General features: G+C 41.4%; 1 protein-coding gene across 1 annotated transcript in view; it reads right to left on the bottom strand.

Annotated features, from left to right (window-relative positions):
• Positions 1-24,113, bottom strand: part of prkcaa (protein kinase C, alpha, a) — a 209,731-nt gene that overhangs the window by 23,390 nt on the left and 162,228 nt on the right. The window contains exons 14-15 of the mRNA XM_079999133.1: positions 12,670-12,750; positions 10,298-10,405 (exon numbers count right to left, since the gene is read on the bottom strand). Coding sequence (XP_079855259.1) covers positions 10,298-10,405; positions 12,670-12,750 — 189 coding nt within the window. The remainder of the gene's footprint in view (positions 1-10,297; positions 10,406-12,669; positions 12,751-24,113) is intronic.

Here is a 24,113-nt window from a genome sequence, read left to right on the forward strand (position 1 = left end):
CAAACAAGAAAATCGGAACTGAGCAATGAATCCGAATTGAACGCTAAGGCTTGAAGTGTAAACGTAGCCTTAGTGTGGCTCTTTCCGTTTTTTACATGAAGGTAATGAAGCCAATCTCCACGTGACACTAACAGACAACATGAAGCGATACAAGTAGGCACAGAAAATAAGTAGCGTAACTGACAGGGTTTTCCGACTCACGGTGAAACATCAAGGGTCCGCCCACTGCTAGCGTATGCGGGTGTTTATTTAATTTTATTTTTTACCGACCAAATCATTCCATCCGACATCGCCCATGCTAGCACGGCGATGTGTCCCGATTGAATATGCTTGGGAGGGAGCCAGAGCTTCCAAGTACTCAGTGAGCTTCCAGAATGGCAACCTGCTGGCGTTCTGTATTACGACACAAGGACAACACGACTTAGCCACGTGCTGGAATCCGCCATGAAAAGTGGCGCCTCTTTTAGCTGACGCTGGTTGAAATTCTGAGAGACGATGCTTCCCCCCAGAATCAAGCCACCCGCGAGTCGCGGGCGTGAGAGTGTGTGAGATTTGCTCAATGCATAATCCACGCAGCGTATGCCAAGGAGTAACTGTCGCCTTTGCTTGGTCTTGATGTGCGACACGCCACGACAGCGACGCTTCAACTGAGCGATTAAAACAGAGCAACTCTGAGAAACGATGAGAGGCAGGAGCGGCGGAAATTCTTCTCAAAGCGCTCGGAAATGCATGCCAACACTCACGAACGCACCTCGGGCTGGACAGGAGGGGCTTGTCGCCATACGTAACCGTGGATACCGAGGTAACTAGTTCATTAAGGGTCAGAGGTTTGATTCCCCATACAAACTCCTCAACGAGATATCTTAAGGAAATTTTAAGCAGCTCCAAATGTATTCCAAAGCAGTGTTTTTCAGCCACTAGTGTGCCGGGAAAATGTTTCAAATCAAATTCCACTTTTATAAAAATAAATAATGGAAAAGAGCGCTTGTGTTGCAAGATCAAAATTGGAAAGCTTACAGTACAAATTCATCAGTGGCAGCCCGAATAGCATTTCGGTGTTCTTTGGAATATGTTTCATACTGAAAGTGAGGACCATTCGCAGTCATAAAAGATTCGCCCCCCTTTTTTTAGATGAGTAAAGAGTTGTTTGACTTTCAGACTCGTTCTTTTTATTCTGCCCAGTGAATGCGAGTCAGAAGAGTCGGTTCGGGTCTGTGTTGTGAATGGATCTCCTAAGAAGTCATTGTATTCTGTCCAAATTATTTTTGACATTCAATATGAATAATGCCAAAAGCCTTGGCACATTGAGACCTCAGTACAATGCATGCGTAAAGGTGCACAAAAAGTGTTGTAAACCAAGTTTGAAGCAACCACAGGGAGTAAGAACATAACCTCGGTCAGGTCAACCCGCCCAACACACGGTGGTTAGTCCATAATGTGAGAAGGAATCACTGGAAACAACATCTACTACAGCTTCCGTCTACGAGTGGTACTAACCTCACACACTTTGTCGCTCAGTTTCGGCGAAAAAAAAAGAGGGTGATTTACACCTGTGTGACCAAGGCAGTTAGCAGCAATCAGAATCAGAATCAGAATCAGAAATACTTTAATAATCCCAGGGGGAAATTACTAATCCTTATGATTTTACATGTTTTTTTAAATTATTATTTTCACAGCTGTGAGTAAGTAATAACGGATTTAGCGTTGGGGAGTAGATGCATGTAAAATAAGCTGGTTAATGTATATAATCTACAGTACTGTGCAAGTTGTATTCAACAACATTCCAAGACATGTGATTGCCACCATGACCTAGATTTAAGACCAATATTTTTCAGGAGCAAAAGTTCCTCTTCAAATTGTATATCTGTTGCCAAAAGAACATACACTCTGAAATAATACATTTTTGCCAACTGAATTCCATACTTTTAATGCAAATGAATGCGCTCAATTTCAACTCAATTACTTTAATACTTTTTAAGAGTTTTCAATGACTCGCAGATATGCAGAAACAACGCAGAGGGCAATGATTACAAAATACAGAAAGAACCCAGTGACCCGGACCTTATGTGTTCACACAGGAAAGGTGGTTCTGTGCTGTACTGATTTTAGACAGTACAGAGCTATGACTAACACAGGAAGAAAACTGATATGCACAGATTAAACTGACCACTGCTAAGGTTTTACTCATTGAAATGCCTTTTGATAATATCCAAGAATATATATTTTTCTTACCACTAATACTTAAATTAGGATGACGGTGGATAAACTGGAGAGAACAGAGCAGACATTCAGTAGTGAAGGCTTGCTTCATAGGAGATCAATTGAACACCCAACAGGAAAGAAAGACACTAAAAGTGTCTTGAGTGAAATTTATGAGCAATCACTGTTAAAAACAGCTTTTAAAGGTTCCGAGACAGCAAAACACGATGGGGAAATCAAACAGCAAGATGAGGAAATCAACATTCTCTCACGACCGTCGAAAACATTACTGCTGGAAGAACACTTTCGAGGTCACGCAATGAGAAATTACCCCTCCGGGCTAAGCGGAGAGCAACAGTCAAAGCCTTGAAAACAGCCCCCATCCCTGTGTTTATCATATGTCTTCAACAGCTGTCACAGGAAGTTCTGTTTTAAAACTCAACAACAAATAAGCTCCAAAGGCAAATTGCATATCAAGAAACAGAGCCTGACTGACAACTATGCAACGAGGTAATTTTAGCCTGTTTAGAAAGCTCAAGTGATGTTTCAGAATGCAAATGTAGTATTTTTCATTTCACATTTGAGGCTGGGACCATGCAGCAATAATGCATTGAAAAGCTGATCCCAAAAAAGTCAGGAAAAGTCAAGAAAGTCACTGCAAGTGAGATGGTACATTCCGAGGGAACAGGAGTACCAAACTTAGTTGATGCATAATAGCAACTTATTTCCAGTAGTTTTCTTTGGAATGGAAAGCCAGGACCCAAAATTCAGCAAGTGATGTAACCAGAACATGCCTAAACTATGTATAAAAACTAAGGGTTGCAGGTTTGGTGTCCTCCTGTTATGCATCATCTCCACACTTCCTGGGTACGGTAGAAAAAGAAAGCAAAAGCTCTTTTAGGGACTGTTAAGCTTCCAGATTCAGAAGGTTAGGGGACTAACCTTCAGGAGCCATTTGCTCCTTATTTAGATCCTGTACTGTGTAGTGGAAAAAAGAAAATTTCATGGCACCAATGGAAAACATCTCCCTTAAGCTGCTAGCTGGATATACTCTAATTTAAATCTGGTCTTGGACCAATAGAATCGAATATATCCAGCCAGCAGCTTAAGGCAGATGATTTCCATTGGTGCCATGAAATTTTCTAATTGAATGAAACTAATGAAAAAACACTGTGTGTAACAGTAGTTTTAATTTACATAAAAATACATTGGAAATATCAAAACAAATATAAATGCAATACTTTTCTTTTTTGTCAGCATGCTGGGCATACAACACAGAGTATTTGTGCCATTGCATCTAGGACAGAGTTAGTCTGCAAGCGGAGTTCAACTTCTCAACTTGCAATGCAACTCTTTATTAAATTGTTAATCATCAAGAACTGCTGCAATAACTCTGTCCTGTGGACGACCTATAAGACCAGCGGTTCCTAACCTTTTCGAGCTCACGGTCCACTTGAAAATCTCAAAAGTGTTTGCGGCCCACATCCGAACATGAGTAATACGGGAGCCAAACCATACGTTCTCAGAGGACGTATAATTTAACAATGATATGCATTCTCATACATACAGTGCAGTAGTGGTAAAACAAAAAAAGAGGTGGGTTCAAAATATATATTATTATATCTGTGGAACTTTCGCGTAACGTTTGTAACGGTATCTAGTAAGCACTGTCTGAAGAGCGCAGTGTTTTGAATGTAGCCTATTGACTCATGCCAGCGCTGATAAAACAAACAATAATAGCAGCACATTGATATTAACTCACCCAATGAGAAGGCTGATGTTGCAAGGCAGAGACCAAATGCTTGATGTCTGGCTTAAGGGACGACAGTCTCAGGCAAAGATCTGGCTCAACCTTCAGTTTATTCCTGTATTTTGTTTTCAATGCTACAAGCGCTGACAAACCAGTCTCACAGAGATATGTAGATGGGAAAGGCATCAAAAATCGCGTAGCTCTGTTGGACTGATCGGGATAATCAAAAGCAACATGAAGCCAAAAGTTTGTCAGGTTCTTCTGTGAGAAAGCCACTTTCAATGTGCTGTCGCAGGAGAGATCCACAAGACCGTCCTTCTCTTTTGCGCTCAGACATGAGAGGGTCTTGTCACTGTGGCTGGCGAAGGGGTTTTGATCCAGCTGCACTGCACATCTGGGATGGGGAAGTATTCGCGCAGCTTGATCCTTAAACCATGCAGGTGCTCTTTGACACGTTTGATCACAGTGAAGGGACATAAAAAAAGACTCTCTCGCACGCTCGTTATCAGCTCTTCTGACTGCCATCTGCCACCTCGTCAATCCTGCGTTTGATTGAGTTATCAGACAATGAGATGAGGTTGATTGGCTTGCACGCCTTCTCTCCCAACATCACCGCCACAGGTCACTTTTGTGGCAGGAAGAATTCAATTCTCCCAGATTGTATGCGGCCTACCAGGCTTGGCTATGAGTTGGGCGACCTGATAGGACGGTTCCGCTGCCTTGCGTACTCGGTGCCCATACATGACATTTCGATGACTTTCTTCCTGCCCTTACTCCTTGAGTTTATTATCGAAAAATTTAAGCGGCTTGGTAAAATCTCGGAACACACCACGCACAGTGGTAACGGTTCATCTTCCGGACCTGTCCAAAAAAAATCCCAATGATAAATATTAAGCGCTATACTTTCTCCGAACCTCACGCGGGACTGTCCCACCTGTACCGATGTTCTGCCAGGACTTCGCTTGTGGATGATGTACCAATGGTTCTTTCCTTTTCAGTGTGCCTGATGCTAGCCAACTATGCATTTTGATTATCACTTCAAGCTCAACGCGTCTTTCTCTTAAGTAAATACTTTTATATTACTTATACTATACCACTCCTTTCCATTTTATATTTGTTAAATGTTGTCTTTAAAAACTGCTAAAATACTCTTTAAATTCTGTTTTTAAATGCTTTTTTATTTTAATCGTAGTGATTCAAATGCCTTTATTTTACGTATTATGTAAAGTTGGCTTGGCTCTGAGACTAAGAATGCCATTACTGGCAATGATGTTATCAAGAATTTGATAATGAACTTGAAACTATAATTACCTAGACCTAGTTTGAGTGCTCTCATTACAAAGCTATTGAACTTTGTAATTTAAAAAATGTAAATAAAAAACAGCTTCCATTTTGAAATTAAAAAGCTGTCAAACATGTAGATTAAAGTAGATTAAAGCATTAAAACCTGTTCTCATTCATATGACAAATAAACTATTTTGAACTTTGAAAGATGACCTCTGATCAGGGTACAAAGGACAAAATCTCAGGCAATAGGTTAGGGGTGAAAATCTGAAATCTCTCTCTGAAATATGATTCCAGAAATTCAGCCAGTTGGCAGCCCATTGGGAGCTGCCTGGTAAGTGGCTGGAAACTGGCTGGAAGCTGGTTGCAATTCGGCTGTCAACTGGCTGGGACAGCCCTCTTCAAGTGGCTCTTACTGTACAAAGTAGGCAAAATGGCTGCAGTGAGCCAGGTTCGAATCCAGCCTGCAGTGATTTAGGGTGCGTCTCTCCACCCCACATTTCCTGTCTCTCTCTACAATAAAGTGAAAGAAAATGCCCAGAATAGAGTATTGTACATAAAACAGACATCTATGCATCCCTAGTCAGAGAATCACCACATATGAAAATAGTGCCATGATTTTCCAAGACTATTACCGATACATACAATTCAGGGCATCCATAGTGGAAAAAGTGCTACAGAGGCACCCCCTCTACGCAGAGGAGGGAGACAGTCATTTACAGCTCTCCGTCTCTTCACAGCTCTGACTATTCACTAAGACACGAAAGGACGTCTGTGTGTCTGGCTGGTTGGCTGGCTGTTGACCTATTAAGACATCTATTAATGTTGTTTCAAAGTCACTTTGTGTGTTTTATTTAACATCTACCTTTCTGTTTGTCTGCATGTCTTTCTGTTGGCCTATTTTCCTCATTTGAGTCTCTTTCAGTACATTACATTATGTCATTATATTATTATATTATATCACTGTAATTTAGAGACAGAAGAGTTGCAACTGAGATAAACGACCCTTGAGACCACGTAGTGGCGGAGGAGCGAGGCAGCCTGCAAGGGTGGAGGAGCAGAGCGAACGAGTCTGGAACCTGACCGGTAATTGGAGATATGGAGGAGCAGTTCGATGGACGGCCTTGTAGGAGCGCACCAGCGTCTTAAATTTGATCCGAGCAGAGATGGGAAGCAAGTGAAGTGATTGAAGGGGGGAAGTAACATGAGGGACGGGTTAGGGTTAGGGTTAGACGGGCTAACACTAGGGTTAGGCTGCTGCGTTCTGGATGCGCTGTAGAGGTCGGATGGAACAGGCAGGTAGTCCAGCCAGAAGAGCGTTACAGTAGTCAAGATGGGAAATGACAAGTACCCCAATCAGAACTTGTGTCCCGTCCCTCATATTCAAACAATATGAGAATATATACTCTAGCCTTACAACTGAAGTTTGTCCCCCTGCACCAGACTATGGCCGCAACTCTCAGAATAGTTAAGTTGCAAAACATCCTTGCTGAATAATGTTATTCTCTTCTTAAGAACATATTTGTGTTTTTGGAAAGCAGATTTGCCAAATTAACAACTGATAAATTCTTGATATTTTGGGGGGGAAATCATTCATGCATCCTTGGCTTCATACGCACATCAGTATAGAAATGGTTGTAGGATGATGTCAAGTGACTTCACTAAAATGCAACTTTGTGCAAGTATGGACATTAATCAAGTACATATATCTCAATGCAATAGCAAATGGGAACAGGTGATTGTTCCTTCAGCAAAATTGGGGGATATTGGATCAATCCTTCTACCAATACCTCCACACCAATGAATCCATTGTGTCTCAAATTTTCAGAGCGGCAATTTTTCGTCCTTTGTCTGTCAGTCAAACTTTCTTAACACGGTGCTGATTTTAGAGTTAGGGTCTTCAAATGGCACAGTGATGGAGAGAGAGAGAGAGAGATACACAGATGGAGGGAACATGGGGTGTCTTACTGAAAAGTGGGGAGCATGAACAATACAATTGTCAATTGTCTGTTCCAGTTGTGTGGATCACACACACACACACACACACACACACACACACACACACACACACACACACACACACACACACACACACACACACACACACACACACACACACACACACACACACACACACACAGTCCCCTCAAGGCTCGTTTATTCTTGAGAGTCTGGGAAAACCGCCTTCCCCCATGACAAAGCATCTAATCAAACGCAGAACTCTTTCATTGAGAATAGAGTACCTCAAAGCTCTGCCTTTTCAATGAAAACACAACAACACCAAGCTGCTCACTTAAGCAGAAACATTTAGTCACAGTGACTCTGCGATGTATGTAATATATGCAGATAAAGGACAGGAATATCAGATTTGTCTCCTTTGAAAGCAGAAAATTGCAGGTAAAAATACACGCTGACTGACTGAACCACATATTTTCAACAAAGACTTTAACCTCTGATCTGCAGAGACTACTCACAGGTCTTAATTTAGCGCAGGCGGTCATCTGAGAGAATGTCTCGGCCACGACGTGGTAATGCGCCGCTCCTTCCACGGCCTAATCGGTCCGAAATACACTCGAGTCACACCCGCAACGGCAATGCTGTTTTACCGAGCCTTTGATTCATGAATGCAGACATGACAAAAAGCGCTGAAAGATTCCACGTGGCTGCCCTCTGCTGTCAGACACTTCCCGATTTGGTCGATATCTTGTTCGGCGAGCATTGACATAGATTCCTATATGAGAGCAAGTATTGGCCAAGGATGTTTGGAGAGCGTCATATAAATGGAGGGCACATTGTGTATGTGATGCAGTAAGCCCAGAAAGACAAATAACTAGTTCATCTAATATGCAACACTGGAACAGATACATGTATTTGTGATTCGGTTACGTCAAAGATTCAATCTCTCCTAGAAGTAAGTACCCTTTCCAACTGTGTCTTACACAACCCCCCCCCCTCCCCTCTGAGGAGCAGGGACCCAGAGTTCGTCCCAAAATGCCCCCGGTGGCTGAAGCCCCATGTGGTTTCTTCCAGTGCCATGCTGAGAGACAGTTCTAGCTTACCAATACATTCAAACTAGGGATGCAAATTTCAAGCAATTTCCTTATTCAATAGTTGTTAACCTCAACAAACAATCATTGATTCATTTATAAAATAAAAGCTAATGACATCACCAGGGGGTGGCACCATGGGGCGTAGAGAACCTACACAAAGTCGCGCACCTCCAAGATTTTGTGACGGGGTGCGAGGAGCATTTCTACTAATTTAATTTAATTTAATCTCATGTAATTTCATTATGGAGAAGCTTGAGGCAAGACTGAGGCTGTTTCATACATTTGTATGATTACATTTGTGCTCATTCAAAGATAGTGTGATGAAGGGCTGAAAGACTTTATAACAGTTCAGTTATTTTTTTAGAATGAAGACTTTGTTTCCCTGGCACAAGGGAAAGGGGGAATACAACAAAAACAAAATAAACAAACAAAGGAAAAAAACATCTGTATTGGCATCAGCTATCAGCCAAGTTGTTATTTTAAACATCGTATTGGCCCAGAATTTCACTATCAGTGCATCCCTACTATCAAGCTGATACCAGCTGACAGGAACATGCTACAGTAGTAGCAGACTTTAACCGGTTGCTATATTTCTTTAAGGTTTATCAAACAGTTTAAATATTCATAGTTGTTTTGCACCAACATTTTTGCCTGTGATTATTTTAAGTCCCTGAGCAGCTCTATGTGGTAGATTCAAAAGGAATCTCAGGAGACTGAATTCTTCTGTCATAAATGGTTGAAAATATTTTCCAACAATGGCTACCGTCAACCGTGTATACGCAGCAAAAGCATTAAGTCAAGCCTCAGAGGAACCCTGAAAGGAACATAGGCACATTGTGGCCTCTGTTCCTCAGTCACATCGCTATTTCTCAGAAAGGTTTAAATTATGAATAAAGAGATGAGACGGGAAGTGAGTAGAGAGAGGAAAGGAAACCTGTGAGCTCCCGAAAAAAGAAAACAAATGTCATCCTTATCGTGTTTTTTTTTTTAAATCTGCGAATAAAAGAAGAAAGACTAGAAGAGATGGAGTCCAACTCCTAAAACACTGATGAAGTTATTCACAAATGTGTGGTGTAACCTCTATGCTGAATACATCACACTGGCTATAAATACACAAAAATACTTATTATGAAGATATCATATCGCAGAGCAGTATGTGACATATGGTCTGGTTTACTGTAGAGGGTTTCCCAGCATGCCAAGGGAAATATATCTAATATGAAAGGTTAATGGTAAAACTGGTCGAGTTAGGTTAGTTTTTATAGCTGTCCTCACAGTTACACTTACAAAGAGCTTTTTACAGCAGGGGTGTCAAACTCCGATGGTTCTGGACTGGATTCTGCATGACCGATCCAGCCTGCTCTGAAGCTGTTTTTCACGATAATAAAGTTGGATTCAATCAACTGTATGCTGCCAGAATGCCATAGGGCTGCATCGGGACAAAAATAATATGGGGGGCGGAATGTTATTTTGTCTGCCGGTGCTTTTGCAGCCAACAAAGCACATGAAAACACAGCACTGTGTCCATCTTGGCCACTATGTATCGGCCTTTGCAAAAGAAAATACAGGGAAACTTGAAATTTAACATGTATAGGCACGAGGACACTAGGATTTCAGCACAGTTTTTGTGGGAAAACATTTTTTAGATGGTTTATAAAATCATCTTATAGGCCAGAATGGAATCCCCCTCCCATGTGTAACACTGCTGTTCAACGGAATCATTCGATGTTGACCCCTGGCCCCGACGCAACCTGCTATAATAAAATTCCTTAAAAACCCCTGTGGTAAAAATGAAAAAGGGAACACCTGAACACATGCTCTCATCTCAGCTAACACGGGTTTTGTTGATGTTGATGAGTATTAAGTTGTTGTATTGACATAGTATAAATGTAAAAACAACCCCTTCCCGATAAGCAGGCATACCCTGTGACCATAGAGTGTGGCGGAATCCACATTGGAGTAAACGTGGTAACTACTGTATGCTGAGATCTTCCGCTGGTGATGATGGACTCACCCCTTTGCAGATGAAGACGGCTTCCTTGGACAAGGACTTGGGGTAGGACACGTTGTGCTCCATGATGGACTGGAACAGCTCATCCTCGTCCTCACCGTCAAAGGGCGGCTGGGGGGGACAACTGAAGTTAATGATGGACCGTGTGTAGGTGCACACATTACTAACGCTAACCTAGGTTCTGGATTCCAGTTTACATGTGTATTGATGGGACGTTTGGCAAAAACGATTGGGTGACAATTTCAGGACAATTGCAGGATGTGAAAAACACAGGGATCTCTGAATCTTTTGCGTATAGACATAATACCAATAGCCATTAAGCCAATAGCCATTAAGCAATGTGCATTTGACAACGGTTCCTTTCCGGATTCCATCTAATGTCAATTTTAGGAGTTTCCCACAGCTTCAGGCTTTAAAAGTTTCAATATACAGAAAATGTGCTATATAGCGTTATATATCATTATCGAGATATGAAATGACCTATATCGGGATATAAGGCTTTGTCCATATCGCACAGCCCTAACTGGCCATGCTGTTTCAAACCTACTTCAGTTGTGCATCTAAACTATGTCATCTCCAATTCAAATTTATTGTCAAAGTACAAGTTTATACTTTGAAAAGGAAGTAACAAAGTCCTGGTGAAAGTGAGGTTAAGGAAAGGCAGAATAGGAGAAAGAACAATAAGCAGCCTGATGAGGCTGAGGAGGAGTGGTGATGGTGTGTGAACAAGAGAGCGATAGAAGTGAAGCCGGCCGGGCGGAGGGAATAGCCTCACTGCGGTTCTCATCAGGAACCATAATCAGGCTGTTTTGACAGCCAATGGAATGCATTATTCTTCATTTACACTCCGCTGCCCTGCCCGATTACAGTTAGAAGACGGCCTGTGCTGTGACCTCTTTACCTTATTTCACCCACTCCGAGGACAGAGAGAGAGAGAGAGAGAGAGAGAGAGAGAGAGAGAGAGAGAGAGAGAGAGAGAGAGTATCTATTCCTCTTACAAAACAGAAGGAGGCATGAATTAACTTATTCGTCAATATGTCTGTTATGCGTGTGATGCAGACGGGACCTTTTAGCTCATGCACTACTGGACACATCAAAGCATTATTTTTGCAGTTGTTGGCCATTAGTATGACAGATTCTTCTAAAATTCTGCAGCTGGATGGTTTACCTCATACAACTATTGTCAAACTGGAAGGTAAACCTGCAGATGTTGTTATGGCTATGACCCTTTTAATTTTACTGATTGCATTGCATTTTATTTGGTGTTTTGATAGAAAGGAAGTAATAATATGATATATAACTTGATATGTCCTATCCCCATTGAATAATGTGGTTTATTTGCAATATGTTGTGTATTATATATAAAAAAAGAAAAAATACAATAAATGTGATCGCAAAGAATAACGCTCAACCTCATCTTAGTAAATTTGTTCAATCTTTTATTTTATATACTGTATAACTTAATGACCCCACAGAGAGACAGATATGCTATGGCTGTATGTATTAACACTTGTGATATGCGTTTGATCTCCACCTTGATTACACACTACACACACAGACTTTGTCTCTCCCAAGAAAGAACAGATTCCAACAAACTATAACACCTGCTTCAAAACAGTCTTTTTATTATTTATTTTTGCTGTGCACTTTTGTGACATATCGGGGGATGGGGTGGATACAGTCCTCCGGTGTATGGGCAGAGTAATAACACTAAGTTAAAAAGGTGGTCTTGTCCCCCGGTGTGTAGACCTAGCATCTGTATATTTCTAAGAATGTGTACAGTAGGTTTAAGTGTCTGAATTATCTGTGTATGCATGGCATGTGTGTGCTTATGTGCGGGCAGGTACAATATGTATGTACAGTATATGTGTTATTGTGTTTTTTAGGGACGTTAGGGTCGGCCGGTCTATGAGAATATAAGGGTATAAAAGGGTAGGGTATAATAATAGAGAGTGTATAATATGCTGCTGTATAATATTCATTAATATGCAAACACACACAAAATCTTCCAAGGCCTGTGCTCGTTTAACAGACATTTCATTATTCAATTATTTAATTGATTTTTATGGCCATTGTCTAGACATCTGAGTCAGAATATGCAATTCATGGCTGGGCTTTTTGTTATTGATATTTAGTCATACATTTGAATTTACATTTTTCTGACCCCTTACAGCCCAAACACATGTTTGTGTATATGGGCTGTTATTAAATGGGTTATTTTGTATATTCAGACTACTTAAGACCACCCAATATTAAATATTACAGATATGCATTTGTCATATCCCTAGTGTACGTCAAAATGTGTTATTGTGTATTTGGTATAGGTGTGTGTATGTGTGCATCTTTATGTGTTCTTGCGTGTGTGTGCTGCTCACCTGTCCGGCCAACATTTCGTAGAGGAGCACTCCATAAGCCCACCAATCCACCGAGCGTCCATATGGCTGATAGGCGATGATCTGCAATGAAAAGTATTGAAAACGAAAAAAGTTAGCTGACATTAGAATAACCGACTATCAAACCAAATCAAAACAAGAGAAAATAATGAGACCAATCAATTCCTGGACTTCTGGGGGACTTTCAATATGTTTTGACAGCTACCCATCACACTTCCTGGTCCCCAGAGCTCCAGGTGATAAGGATGAACCTGGATTTACCAGTGGCGTGGAAGAAAATATTGTTCCAGATATGTAGTATAGATATAGACAATATATGAATTGGAACTCGACACCACCCTCATTGGGCTCCTCTCTGGTGAGGATAAGTCCGCCTATAGGTGGGAGCTGGACCATCTGGTGACCTGGTGCAGCCAGAACAACCTGGAGATTAACACTATGAAGACAGTGGAGATGGTTGTCGACATCAGGAAGAACGCAGGCCCCATTTACCCCCATCACCCTGTCTAACTCCCCAGTTGACTCTCTGGAGTCCTGCCGATTCCTGGGAACCATCATCTCCCAGGACCTGAAGAGGGAGCTGAACATCAGCTCCATCATCAAGAAGGCCCAGCAGAGGATGTACTTATTGCGGCAGCTGAGGAAGTTCAAGACGATGATGGCGCACTTCCACACCTCCATCATTGAGTCCATTCTCACCTTCTCCAACACCATCTCATACGTTGCTGCAACCACCAAGGACAAGGGCAGACTGCAGTGTGTCATTCGCTCTGCTGAGAAGGTGATTGGCTGCAATCGACCATCTCTCCAGGACCTGTACGCCTCCAGGACCCTGAGGTGTGCAGGTAAAATTGTGGCTGACCCCTCCCATCCCGGACACAAACTGTTTGAAACACTTCTGTCTGGCAGGAGGCTGTGGTCCAACAAGGCCAAAACCTCTCGCCCCCGGCAAGTTACCCATACCATAGGCACTAACACACCCCCATGCCATCACAGATGCTGGCTTTTGAACTTTGTGCTGATAACAATCTGGATGCTCCCTTTCCTCTTTGGCCCTAACCCCAACCCTAACCTGTTTCCAATTAACCTGTTCAGCTGTGGAATGTTCCAAACAGGTGTTTTTTGAGCATTCCTCAACTTTCCCAGTCTTTTGTTGCCCCTGTCCCAGCTTTTTTAGGACGTGTTGCAGGCATCAAATTCAAAATGAGTGAATATTTGCAAAAAACAATAAAGTTTATCAGTTTGTACATTAAATATCTTGTCTTTGTAGTGTATTCAATTGAATATAGGTTGAAAAGGATTTGCAAATCATTGTATTCTGTTTTTATATACGTTTTACACAACGTCCCAACTTCATTGGAATTGGGGTTTAAGACCTACTATGAGTAAATTTTGTATCTAATATGCAGTGATAAAGGTGATAGCAAATAGTTACTTTAAAGGAAAAAACGGGTATTTTTTTAACCAAAGCCGTACTTTTCGATCTTTTCTGGGAGTCAACCCAGTGATTGGCATCAGTATCTATCAATCGCGGCCATGTTCTTTGGTGAGGACTTTTATTATCTATTACTATTCCTTAACGGATTACTATGCAGGTGTAGGGAGAAAACCCTCCAGGAGTGGGCAGTATACTGTGAACTATGCTTGTGGGCAGGACTGCTTTAAGTGTACTTTGCGATTCAACTTTGAGATTTCCACGTGTTTGGAGCTTAGCAGCCATTTTCAAACATCAGAGGAGTTTCATCAGAGTTTTCAGCCAGAGGAGGTCGACCATCTGGTATTCCTTGCTGAAATCCTTTAATTGGTGGTCACTAATGGCAGACTAGGAACACTTGTGACTGAGAAATATAGTTATTTTCTTTGCTGTCATTTGAGAAGTTGAATTTTGGGGAGGGTTTAAATTGCTGTGTGGTGGTCAATGGATATTGTGGTGAGCTGAGGCTGCTTCTCTAAAAGAAGCAGCCAAGTACAAGAAGAACCTTTCATTTGCCAAGCACTGAATTGACGAAAGTATTATCCCCAAATTTCCCAGAACTATTACCATCTTTTATCATCTTGTATTTCATATATAAACCATTTCTTAATTTAATTTCCAGACGAATGACAATACCATGATGGATAAAGTTAGTATGACACAAAATGTCCCATGCTGTGATAGGATATTATGGTTAGATGCAATATGTGTTCGTTTTAAGAGATTCCTTTAAAATGCAGCGTGTGTTAGTTTCCAGAGTTTCCTTTAAACGCAGCATGTGTTAGTTTTCAGAGTTTCCTTTAAACGCAGCATGTGTCCAAAATTGCGATATGGTGCTGCCCCTTCCGGCCGCATGCGCGAGCACCCCGTGTCCATTACGCACATTTTTGTATTTTTTTGTACTTTTAGAGCTTATTGTGCGTAATTACCAGGTATCATGACTTACTGTATGTATGACCGTATGTATATGTATATGACAATTAACCTCTTGAATCTTGAACTTGAACTTATTGTCATAGCCCTGTTTCAAATATGGCTCGCTGACTCGAGATTTCTCGCACAGTTCTTCTTTGTTTCATGCTAAATCAACTCCACTGTTTCAACCATTGCATGGACCTTGTCATCCAGGTGAACCAGGAACTATGTACAATGATAACACCCCATTATTTCCCACCCTGTTTCTTTACATGCACAACTAACAAGCACAGAATCGCACTTAGCGTAAGACTGAACTAGATTACAGCACACAACACACTACAGGTAACATGCAATTAAGATTCTATAAATATTTCAGCACATTTTTCATCCATGACAAGTTTACACTTTATCCTGCATTGTCTATGCTAACCTAGTTTCAGTGTTACAGAAGCTTGGACCGATTAGATTCCCTGCGTAGTATGTCGTGCAGCCTACCAATGAACCCTTTTATTGGGGTTATTGATATTTGTGGTAAATTTGATATTTCTGTAAAGATTAAAATAGTACATAACATGTCATGCCTCGCATAACAGAACATGAACGTCTGACAAAGAAAAGGCTACAACTAGAACTGACATTGGACTGGCTTTCACAAGATGGAACGTTTTGGAGAGGTTAGAGGACTAAAGTTGGATCCAGTTTTGGCATTCCTGGTTTGTCTTGATCATGTTATGATAGACAAGCGGTCCCCGTATCAACTTTTTGAACTGGCTTAGAACATCCACAAGTTTCCCCAACAGATATAATGCACAGAACAAACACTCTACTGCTGTTGTTTCATTATGTTCTTATGGAACATGTGATAATGTTTCATTACTATAGTCTTTATGTGACAATCTTTTATTGGAATAAGTGTAAAACAGGATAACAGTACCCGTCTCCAAAATGTGACATTTTTGTAGAATACTGTCAGCTATTAACCATCTGAACTAGATGGTTAATTGAATTATATTTTTTCCCTTTTTTCCCCTTTTATTGTGTATTATTTGTATTATTATTTGGTAATAATAGATAATAGATACAGTACCTATTGGATCTACCTATTATAGTTGAATAGAGGTAAATGTTCAAAGAAATCCAAATACCTCAATGGCTCTACAGGTTTAAATTTAACAGTGGCCTTCAAAAAAATAATATTAAAATAGTCTTATAGGCGAGAAACAAAGTAAGAAGATGAGATTGTGCTCAATTCATTCAGCCCTCCTATTATTCGACCGCACATCCAGCTCCCAACGCCCAACCAGGCCTCTCTCTGTGTGCTTATGTGGTTAGGAGGGTGTGGGAGGCTGAGAGAGATAACCAATTATGTTGTGACGCGTACCACAGATTACTACTGCTGCTTTTACGGCGAGAGAGCAGAAACCATCAACGAGGGAAAGAACAATATTTTGGACTCTGGTTCAATTGTGACTGTATTTCTCCTCTAGCAACCGAGATGGAAGGGTTTCTTTCCTTTGGGTTGGTGTGACATTGACCCTGGTTACTGCCTCTGATGCTCCTCCCCGAGGAATTTTGCTACTTCCTTTCCACTTAAAGGGATACTCCAATTTTTGGTCTGTCTTACCCAGATTTAGATGAGACAGTCGGTACTAATTTCATCCCTGTGAGTTGTGTACAGATATAGCGATGGGCTGCATGCTAACTGTGTTAGCTCAATGTAAAGGCTGCATTGGGGATCAGCTAGCCTAGCTGCCGTGAAATTACGAAAGGCAAAATAAATCTGTAGCCCTATAAGGATCACAGCAATTACTGCCAACGGAAGTGAAGTAAAGTCCACAGAAGTAAAGTCAAAGTAAATTGGGCACAAACTGACACTTACCAAGCGACTGAAAGGAGCAGAACCGTATAAAAAAGACAAAGATGGAGGGAAAACAACCCGAACCCCAGTGCCAAAATGAGATAACTATATGAATATCTGCTCTTTGACATACTGTTTAGGTTCGTGTTAGATGTCTGTAATGGAAAATCATGAATATAATTCTATTATTATTAACAGAATTTAGTCAAGTAACGGATGCCTTCCGCAACTAGTACAGTGCAGGAAATGTAGGAATCTGGTAGTAGGTGGCAGTAGGAAATAGTGGCATCTGTGCATCCCTAACCAATACCCAAATACCTGTTCCCAAACACACACACACACACACACACACACACACACACACACACACACACACACACACACACACACACACACACACACACACACACACACACACACACACACACACACACACACACACACACACACACACACAGTCAAGGTGAGTAAGGGCAGCTCCCTTGTACATTGTTGTACAATATTTTAGTGACTAACAAACTGACCTCTGTCTTGACCATAAACCCCGCAGGACACACACACACACACACACACACACACACCCACACACACACACACACACACACTAGGTGTTCTTCCTCTATGACTTTTGCAGAGTACTAGGTGACCCCTACCTTGCCCAGGGGAGCCCAGGGGCTGTCGGGTGTTATGGCACGCATAGACACACAAGAAAAGCCACACACACACACACACACACACACACACACACACACACACACACACACACACACACACACACACACACACACACACACACACACACACACACACACACACACACAAGCAAATACACACTACTAAACAACCGCAGGCCTGGGCATATACATGTATGACCAACAATATTAACAAACAGAAACCAGGACATACGTACAGTATATATATATACCATTATGAGCTTGAATGCCTGTTGCTGTTTCAATCCAAAGATGGATTTCTGTGAATTTGTGAAAAAACTATTTGACCTTTGAAATGACGAGAAGAATTGGCTTTCAACTATCTGAGAGAAGTGCCTTGGCGAACAGATAATCCCTACTAGTAACAAATGTGGATTGATTTGAAATAATACATTGGGTGAACGTTAATTACAGTACGTGGAAGTCCGCAAAACACATTAACGCTCCTGTTGGGCTGTCTCATCACACCAACCCTCGTCTTGAACCTGGATGTATAAGTTACATAGAAAACTCTTTGGAATCTTGTAAATTTTCCTATTGAGCATTTTTGCACCTACGTACAGTAGCTACTATATATATATATACATACTTTACAGTATATTGGATTACACTTTCACATGTTTATTTTTTGCTGGAATATATTATCTATGTCAAGCGAACAACTCAGAGGACTATGTGGGAAACTGTTGGGAGCCTCATGGATGAACTACACCAAGAGGTGGGAGCGCTAAGGAAAGGCTTTATAGCTAATTACCTAAAAGATAACAGAGTTGTCTAATAATTGGTTCTATTCATTGTTATACTTGAATGTTGTTGACAAAGCAACAGATTGTTGATCATTTTAAAGACTACAGATTGGCAAGTTGAAGTCAGGTAGAACAATATACATATATACACTATACACTATATATATATATATATATATATATATATATATATATATATATATATATATATACACTCACCGGCCACTTTATTAGGTACGCCTGTTCAATTGCTTGTTAACACAAATAGCTCATCAGCCAGTCACATGGCAGTAACTCATTGCATTTAGGCATGGAGACATGGTGAGGATGACTTGCTGAAGTTCAAACCAAGCATCAGAATGGGGAAGAATCCCTGCAGGATAATGCACCATGTCACAAAGCTCAAATCATCTAAAACTGGTTTTTGAACATGAATGAGTTCACTGTACTCCAATGGCCTCCACAGTCACCAGATCTCAATCCAATAGCGCACCTTTGGGATGTGGTGGAACGGTAGATTGGCATCATGGATGTGCAGCCGACAAATCTGCAGAAACTGCGTGATGCTATCATGTCAACATGGACCAAAATCTCTGTGGATTGTTCCCAACACCTCTATGCCACCAAGAATTAAGGCAGTTCTGAAGGCAAAAGGGTCCAACCCGGTAATAGCAAGGTGTAGCTAAAACAAGTGGCCAGTGAGTGTATATAAACACACAGGGTATATGTATTTATATCCAGTATATATACGGTCTATATATATATATATATATATATATACAGTCTATTAAGTCTAGTAAGTTAAATATTAACATTTTTACCTCTGTAATTAATCTTCAATTAGGATAAACCATAATATCTTAAACATAAACCCTTGACATTTGATGAGAGGTATCCATGGGAAACAGGTCGAGAGGGACTATTATTAAATTGAAATTGTATTGTTACGTGTGTATTATTATAATTTTCTCACGTGGACTTAAGACCGTGAAGCGAGACTGAGGTTGCGTGAGGATGCGGGGACACTTGCTTATACATATACAGTAAACTTCAGGGTTTACTAGATCCTTGTTCTAAATGTGTCTGTTGACAGATCATGTTGGCGTTCATTAAAAGACAGAAGCAGTAATGGGCTCGTGCTGCTCAGATGAATCAAACCATCTGCTTAATGAGGGAACCCACTTCCTTCCTATTACTTCCCCTTTATTGCCATATTGAACACACACACACACACACACACACACACACACACACACACACACACACACACACACACACACACACACACACACACACACACACACACACACACACACACACACACACACACACACAAACAGTATACAATGTGGGAAGTTGGATTCATATAGCCACAGAAATATGAGCGAAATATCATCCCATGTTGTGAGATCATTCGTATTTCATCACACATTTCATCCACCCGATCTGTCCTCTTGCTTATACAGATTCAAGATTCAAGAGGTTTATTCGTCACATACATATACATACTTTCATACATATATGCAGTGAAATGTAATGCAACCCAGTGATTACACACAATGTCGTAGGAAAAATTTCTTTCTAATAGACCAACTAACTGACTCCTAAAACGTAATACAGTAAGTCGAATACTTATAGAATAAAAATAAAAATATATGGAATAAACTAAAATACAATAAAATAAAATCAAATAAAATGGAATAGATAGAGGGAATATGCTTATGTATATGGAAAAGGGCATGTGAATATACCAACGCATCTTTCAGAAAATTCCCAATAAAGGCTTAACTTTGTTGTAATAAAAAAACTTGGGAATCTCCCTCCACTTCAATAGGGCCAAAAGACATGTTAAGGTTGAAACTGGCTTCCTTAAAGATACACGTGAACATCTTTGGCCTTCTGCCTGGGTAACCCTGCCAGTAGAATTGCAGGCAACGTACATGCCTTGAAATATTTTGGCAAGAAAAACATGTATGGTAGCGTTGTTCCGAGGTTGGGAAGGCATCAAACATGGAACCAAAACAAAGATCCAAGAGCGAAAGTAAACAGCTGGAAATTGAAAGACTTTGAGGTTCATCAATGCAGAAATTCACTATGTGCGCAATTACATTTCTCCTTTGTTAGCTATGCATTCTGCTGCACGAATCACCATCACCCAGGCCATCCACCCCCGGAGCCGTCGCCCGCCCAACGTACTTTAAAAAATGATTTGTTCCCATGGGGCGTCAGCCCATGACACAAACTCTTTAAACTGAGTGAGTGACTCAGGGGTAGGGGGTTGCACAGGACAATATACACTACTCACAGAAAGTTAGGGATATTCGGCTTTCGGGTGAAATTTCAGGATGAAGATAAAATGCACTATAACCTTTACAGGTGAACTTAATTTGACCTTCTCTAAACTTTTGAATGCACATGTCCGACTGTTCAATGTTTCCGTACTTTTTGCACAACTTGCTGTTCTCTAACAAGGAGCCGAACGGCAAAATTCACAACAGGTGTTTGATCCATGAATCGACCAATACATTTCCTGGTTCAGTTAGAATTGGTATTTAAACAGTCCTCTTCATCATGCTGTTCACATTTTGACATCATGAGACCAAGACGACACCTAACAATTGATCAACAGTACTTCGCCATTGTGAGGCTTCAAACAGGATGTTCTCAGAGGGAAGTGGCCACTGAGCTTAGAGTGTCACAGAGTGTCATCAGCAGGTTGCAACAGAGATACAGAGAGACTGGAAGAGTGACAGAAAGGCATTGAAGTGGACGTCCTTTGGCCACATCCCGCACTGATGAGCGCTTCATTGTGAACAGTGCCCTGTGGAACCAGATGATGATGCCACTCAACTCCAGGCACATTTAAGGGAGGTGAGAGGCACCCAAGTGTCACGTCAGACCATTCGAAACCAATGACATCAGCGTGGTCTGCGTGCTAGACCACCTGCAAGGGTACCTGACCACACCACCAGGCACAGGCATCATCGTCTTGCATGGGCCAGGGAGCATTTACGCTGGACGAGGGACCAGTGGCCTCAGTGCTGTTCTCTGATGAAAGTCGATTCACGTTGAGCAGAAATTATGGCCGCCAACGATGTTGGAGATGTCAAGGAGAGCGCTATGCATCAGCCACTGTTGTCACCAGACGAGCCTTTGGTGGTGGTGGTGTTACAGTGTGGGCAGGTGTATCTAGCCAATACAGAACTGCCCTAGACTATGTCAATGGTACAGTGACAAGCCCATACTACCTGAATAACATCATTAATCCAGTCATTGTGCCCCTGCATGAACAACACAGGCCTCATTTCATCTTCATGGACGACAACATTCCAGCTCATCGAGATCGCATCATTAGGGAACGGCTGCTGGAGACTGGAGTACCTCAAATGGAGTGGCCTGCACTTTCTCCAGACCTGAATCACATAGAAAACCTTTGGGATCAGCTGAGTCGCCGTGTAGAGGCTCATAACTCTGCACCCCAGAACCTCAATGACCTGAGGGCCACCCTTCAAGAAGAGTGGGGTGCCATGCCTCATCACTGTCGCGTGAACTTTTTACATTTTCCATAAATTTCAGCCGAAAGCCAAATATCCCTAACTTTTTGTGAGTAGTGAATGTTGTTTTGTTATATCGCACTGTATAATACACTGGGAGTTCATTGAATGTGGCTGTGTTGTGTATTTATTCATTTGCTTGTTCATGTTTATTAAATTGTGTGGCACCCATCGCTGGCTTGGTAAGTCAGTGCCTTATCCATAAGGCCACTGGGGCGTCACTTTTTATGTAGTGGTCGCTGGTGGTAACATTGGGGTGCCAGTTAGAGCAGTCAGAGAGTTTTTAAAGCTACACTATTCCGGGTATCCCGGAGTTACCTCATTCACTTCGGTGGGGACGAGGTGACCGGCCCCCGGGGGCATTTCTTGTGACATAGGAGACTGCATCCTTAAAGGCGAAGAGCGCCACAAATTTCAGGTTAGGGTTCAATCACACATCATCAATCATCACTTTCTTTAATTAGTTTGGTCAGATCACTTGTCCTCTCTATTTATACCAGGAAACCAACACAACTGGATGAAAACTTCTGATACGGGCCTTGAATTCTGTGTTTCTTCTTTTAATCTAAAACCACCAGAGCTGGCATCCAGACTCGGTGCCAGCAAGGGTCTGGGGGCAGACCTCAGAACCAGGCCTGAAATTACAGAGGCGGAGATGGAAGCCCTAAAGAGCGCTGATAAAAGTAAGGAGATTTGACTTTGCTGTGCAAAATGAATACATTTACATACATTGTATGAAAACAATGTGGCCCCAGCAAAATGTGATGAAGTAATCTAATCTCATTATTAAAATTGGAGGTAACAGAGCGATCTGAATTCATGCTTTATTTAATTCTCTTAAACACTTCCAAGCGCTGGAGTCCAGATTGGAAGCCAGTGAGAGTGCAGAGGAGGAGCTGAAGGAGAAGCTGGGGGCACACAGAGCGAAGTGCTCGCTCTCCAGATCAAGTCCAGTCAATCGAGGTAAGCAGAATGCTGTTGTTACAAGGTGGTTAAATGAAGGATGCCTCTGCTAACCACTGGAAATAAATGATGCATAGCTGATCATATTCCATATCTCAACCTTAAGGAACCAGCACAAAAGACTGCTGTCATATACAGTACAATTTCATCTTTTTGTCTCGTGTTTTATTTCCTGTGGCTTATCTTTGGTTTAGCCACTTAAATCTCAATCTGTCTTGTGTGTTCTAAGTGAGCCCACCAAAACAAATTTTACTGAATCATGTTGATAAAGCCATAAAGTATCAAAACTTGAAAATCCAGCTACGGCCAATACATTTCCCATGGGGATGCATCTAATGTGAACTCAGTCAAGACCAGGCAGACAAGGACACAGGACAGCTAGGTGGAAGAGACAAGACAATCTGACACCGCCAGAGTGAACCGAACCGGTATACAGTATATAGACAGGCCTAGACCAACATGTTGTCACAATGGTATGATGTTGATTGGGAGGGGCAGAGCTCTTGGGAGGACCGAATCTGAAATGGCATATAACGTATAACATATATATGACAATAAACAGGACAAGTGACAGAATAATAAATGTTCTGTCACATCCGAAGGTGTGACAGAACCTAAGTTGTGATAGAACTATAACAAAAAGGGCAAAACAAGGAACAGAATGAAATAATAACGAAACATGGCAAAACCCTGACAGGGAACCACGATTACTATTTTATAGCAACACATCGAGCTGGAAAACTGCTTGATTTCAGCATTATTTCTTCCTTCAGACTTGTTTGAAATGTCTTCACTGTAATAACCTAATAGTCTTATTTTTGTTTAAATCCATCTTGATGGCAGTGCTGAAAGCCCAGCTGGAGTCAAACAAGACTATGCAGGATGAGCTGAAGATCAGAGTGGGGTAAACAGCCATAGAAGATGGAGCAAGTAAAGACAACAATGACCCAAAATAAACAGTTAAGTGTGACAAACCAGAAATGACTACATTTGGTTTAAAGGTTTATAGTGTGAATCAGTATGAGCAGTTCCTCTGCTGTCCATGTGGTGGTCATAGAGAATCTAATGGCCATCTAAAAATAAGACTGGGGCCAGGTACATGGTCAGGCCTTGGTCACGCCAGGATTTACGACAGTGATATTCACACTGAATTCAGTACATTTCAATGGAATTGTCATGATCTCCGTAAAGCAAAAAAAT

Source organism: Zeus faber (assembly GCF_960531495.2).
Source record: "Zeus faber genome assembly, chromosome: 4".
Classification (NCBI taxonomy): domain Eukaryota; kingdom Metazoa; phylum Chordata; class Actinopteri; order Zeiformes; family Zeidae; genus Zeus; species Zeus faber.